At 43.3% G+C, this 5,000-nt stretch overlaps 1 protein-coding gene across 1 annotated transcript in view; it reads right to left on the bottom strand.

Annotated features, from left to right (window-relative positions):
* Window positions 1–5,000, bottom strand: part of LOC121560310 (voltage-dependent T-type calcium channel subunit alpha-1H-like) — a 208,075-nt gene that overhangs the window by 83,801 nt on the left and 119,274 nt on the right. The window contains 2 exon segments of the mRNA XM_045216064.1: window positions 757–1,059; window positions 1,386–1,618. Coding sequence (XP_045071999.1) covers window positions 757–1,059; window positions 1,386–1,618 — 536 coding nt within the window.

The following is a 5,000-nucleotide window of genomic DNA, read 5'->3' on the forward strand; positions in this document are numbered from 1 at the left end:
TACACACTGTCCAGATATATACACACTGTCCAGATATATACACACTGTCCAGATATATACACACTGTCCAGATATATACACACTGTCCAGATATATACACACTGTCCAGATATATAGACATAATATATAGCTATACACACTGTCCAGATATATACACACTGTCCAGATATATACACACTGTCCAGATATATACACACTGTCCAGATATATACACACTGTCCAGATATATACACACTGTCCAGATATACACACACTGTCCAGATATACACACACTGTCCAGATATATACACACTGTCCAGATATACACACACTGTCCAGATATATACACACTGTCCAGATATATACACACTGTCCAGATATATACACACTGTCCAGATATATATACACACTGTCCAGATATATACACACTGTCCAGATATATACACATAATATATAGCTATACACACTGTCCAGATATATACACACTGTCCAGATATATACACACTGTCCAGATATATACACACTGTCCAGATATATACACACTGTCCAGATATATACACATAATATATAGCTATACACACTGTCCAGATATATACACACTGTCCAGATATATACACACTGTCCAGATATATACACATAATATATAGCTATACACACTGTCCAGATATATACACACTGTCCAGATATATACACACTGTCCAGATATATACACACTGTCCAGATATATACACACTGTCCAGATATATACACACTGTCCAGATATATACACAGACTCACCTCCTCAGCGTCCTCCTCGTCATCCTCGTGGTCGCTATAGTAACGTAGGGTCCCTGCGTCAGGGAGGCGAAAGGTCGTCCCGTTACAGTCAGGTGGGCGGAGCATCGGCACGGTCAGGTACTCTGATTGGTCCAGGAGGTCGAAAGACTCCTCCCTGCTCCGACCCCAGCTGGGATTGGACCACTCAGAGCCCGCCCCCTCTGACAGCAGAGAATCCCTCTCGCTGGATTGGCTCTTCCTCTGCTGCAGGCTGGGACCCCGGCCAATAGAAGACCAGCTGGAGCGCCGGCTGTCCCACGGAGACTGACCGAGCACAGCAGAGCACAGAGAGACATTAGGATGTGTTAGCATGTTATATTGCACGCTGTAGAACTGTGGTTGTCAAACCTCTCCTCTGGGACCCCCCAGCCGTTCCATGTATGTGATCTATTCCACAGCTAACACCTGATTCAACTGGTCAACTCATCATCAAGCCCTTGACTAGGTGAGTCGGGTGAGATAGTACAGAGGTACAACATAACTGTGAGGAGAGGTCTTGAGAACCACTGGTCTAGAGGTGTGTGTGTGTGTGTGTGTGTGTGTGTGTGTGTGTGTGTGTGTGCGTGCGTGCGTGCGTGCGTGTGACTCACCGGCGACCTGGGGTCCAGGGCGTTGCTTGTATCCGTAGAGACGGCGCTGCCCCGTCGTGATTGGCTGTTGCAAGTTGTGGGCGTGGCCACGGTGTGAAAGATGAGCGGCGGGCGTTGCCACGGGGACGGCGGTGGCGGTTGTTGCCACGGTGACTGTGTGGGTGGGAGGGGCATGGAGGCCCGGGGGTTCAGAAGGCCATTGGGGGTCAACATCATCGCCTGAAGCTTCAACTCTGTAAGGGGGTTAGGGGTCAGGGGTCAGGGTGTGTTCTAATTATGAGGACTGTAAGAACAATGTTTAATAGACGGGTTAAAGGCACCAAGACTGGAACCAACAGGACCCTGAACAGCTTCTATCCCCAAGCCATAAGACTGATCAATAATAGTCAATAGTTAACCAATAGCTACCCGGACTGGAACCAACAGGACCCTGAACAGCTTCTATCCCCAAGCCATAAGACTGATCAATAATAGTCAATAGTTAACCAATAGCTACCCGGACTGGAACCAACAGGACCCTGAACAGCTTCTATCCCCAAGCCATAAGACTGATCAATAATAGTCAATAGTTAACCAATAGCTACCCGGACTATCTGCACTGACCCTTTATGCACTAACTCTCTGACTCATCACATATACGCTGCTGCTACTGTTGATCTTTTTAAAAATATATACAGTGAGGGAAAAAAATAGTATTTGATCCCCTGCTGATTTTGTACGTTTGCCCACTGACAAAGACATGATCAGTCTATAATTTTAATGGTAGGTTTATTTGAACAGTGAGAGACAGAATAACAACAACAAAAATCCAGAGAAACGCATGTCAAAAATGTTATAAATTGATTTGCATTTTAATGAGGGAAATAAGTATTTGACCCCCTCTCAATCAGAAAGATTTCTGGCTCCCAGGTGTCTTTTATACAGGTAACGAGCTGAGATTAAGAGCACACTCTTAAAGGGAGTGCTCCTAATCTCAGTTTGTTACCTGTATAAAAGACACCTGTCCACAGAAGCAATAAATCAATCAGATTTCCAAACTCTCCACCATGGCCAAGACCAAAGGGCTCATTTAATTCAACTCAAATTCCAGGTCCAAGTCTTTGAAATCAGAGATAATTCAATTTCTCTGAATTCTTAATGTTAAGTCAATTCCAAGATTTCAATTCTCAGTTCAATATAATCCCCAACAATTCCACAAATTCCAACTCAAATGAAATTCCCTCAGGCATTCAGGCTGATCATGTCACTGTTCAGACAGTCTAGCTATACTGGAAATATAGAAAAAACATTCAGGCTGATCGTGTCACTGTTCAGACAGTCTAGCTATACTGGAAATATAGAAAAACATTCAGGCTGATCGTGTCACTGTTCAGACAGTCTAGCTATACTGGAAATATAGAAAAACATTCAGGCTGATATGTGTCACTGTTCAGACAGTCTAGCTATACTAGAAATATAGAAAAACATTCAGGCTGATCGTGTCACTGTTCAGACAGTCTAGCTATACTGGGAAATATAGAAAAACATTCAGGCTGATCGTGTCACTGTTCAGACAGTCTAGCTATACTGGGAAATATAGAAAAACATTCAGGCTGATCGTGTCACTGTTCAGAGTGTCTAGCTATACTGGAAATATAGAACAACATTCAGGCTGATCGTGTCACTGTTCAGACAGTCTAGCTATACTGGAAATATAGAAAAACATTCAGGCTGATCGTGTCACTGTTCAGACAGTCTAGCTATACTGGAAATATAGAAAAACATTCAGGCTGATCGTGTCACTGTTCAGACAGTCTAGCTATACTGGAAATATAGAAAAACATTCAGGCTGATCGTGTCACTGTTCAGACAGTCTAGCTATACTGGAAATATAGAAAAACATTCAGGCTGATCGTGTCACTGTTCAGACAGTCTAGCTATACTGGAAATATAGAAAAACATTCAGGCTGATATGTGTCACTGTTCAGACAGTCTAGCTATACTGGAAATATAGAAAAACATTCAGGCTGATCGTGTCACTGTTCAGACAGTCTAGCTATACTGGGAAATATAGAAAAACATTCAGGCTGATCGTGTCACTGTTCAGACAGTCTAGCTATACTGGGAAATATAGAAAAACATTCAGGCTGATCGTGTCACTGTTCAGAGTGTCTAGCTATACTGGAAATATAGAACAACATTCAGGCTGATCGTGTCACTGTTCAGACAGTCTAGCTATACTGGAAATATAGAAAAACATTCAGGCTGATCGTGTCACTGTTCAGACAGTCTAGCTATACTGGAAATATAGAAAAACATTCAGGCTGATCGTGTCACTGTTCAGACAGTCTAGCTATACTGGAAATATAGAAAAACATTCAGGCTGATCGTGTCACTGTTCAGACAGTCTAGCTATACTGGAAATATAGAAAAACATTCAGGCTGATCGTGTCACTGTTCAGACAGTCTAGCTATACTGGGAATATAGAAAAACATTCAGGCTGATCGTGTCACTGTTCAGACAGTCTAGCTATACTGGAAATGTAGAAAAACATTCAGGCTGATCGTGTCACTGTTCAGACAGTCTAGCTATACTGGAAATATAGAAAAACATTCAGGCTGATCGTGTCACTGTTCAGACAGTCTAGCTATACTGGAAATATAGAAAAACATTCAGGCTGATCGTGTCACTGTTCAGACAGTCTAGCTATACTGGGAATATAGAAAAACATTCAGGCTGATCGTGTCACTGTTCAGACAGTCTAGCTATACTGGAAATATAGAAAAACATTCAGGCTGATCGTGTCACTGTTCAGACAGTCTAGCTATACTGGAAATATAGAAAAACATTCAGGCTGATCGTGTCACTGTTCAGACAGTCTAGCTATAACAAGCTGAAAATATAGCTGCAAGCAGCAATGAACAGGGTTCACAGGGTGACAGAAAGGCAACAACTATTCCCCAAACCATTAGAGACTGATGTAATGAGTGTAAACACGACATCTGGAGTGAATCTGACCTATGGTTCATGAGGAGAAGATGATTGCAGAGGAATTTTGAGCAACACGTTCAACTTTTTAGGGTCATCAACGCCATGACCATGATGAACCATGTAAAGTTTGATATCTTAAAAAATAAATAAATAAGGAAACTATTAACAATTGACTTGTTTGACTATGTAAAGCTAATTCTTAAAATAATCATAAAAACATCTTCTCATGGACTAAAAGTCAGATTCACTCCAAATGTTGGTGATCACAATAGTCCCTAAAGAGTTTGAAGAAATAATGTTGACGCATTCCAAAATGGCCACAGTGTACCGGCAGATGGCCACAGTGTACCGGCAGATGGCACCAGTGTACCGGCAGATGGCCACAGTGTACCGGCAGATGGCCACAGTGTACCGGCAGATGGCACCAGTGTACCGGCAGATGGCCACAGTGTACCGGCAGATGGCCACAGTGTACCGGCAGATGGCCACAGTGTACCGGCAGATGGCCACAGTGTACCGGCAGATGGCCACAGTGTACCGGCAGATGGCCACAGTGTACCGGCAGATGGCACCAGTGTACCGGCAGATGGCACCAGTGTACCGGCAGATGGCACCAGTGTACCGGCAGATGGCACCAGTGTACC

This window comes from Coregonus clupeaformis, unplaced genomic scaffold (genome assembly GCF_020615455.1).
Source record: "Coregonus clupeaformis isolate EN_2021a unplaced genomic scaffold, ASM2061545v1 scaf0591, whole genome shotgun sequence".
Classification (NCBI taxonomy): Eukaryota; Metazoa; Chordata; class Actinopteri; order Salmoniformes; family Salmonidae; genus Coregonus; species Coregonus clupeaformis.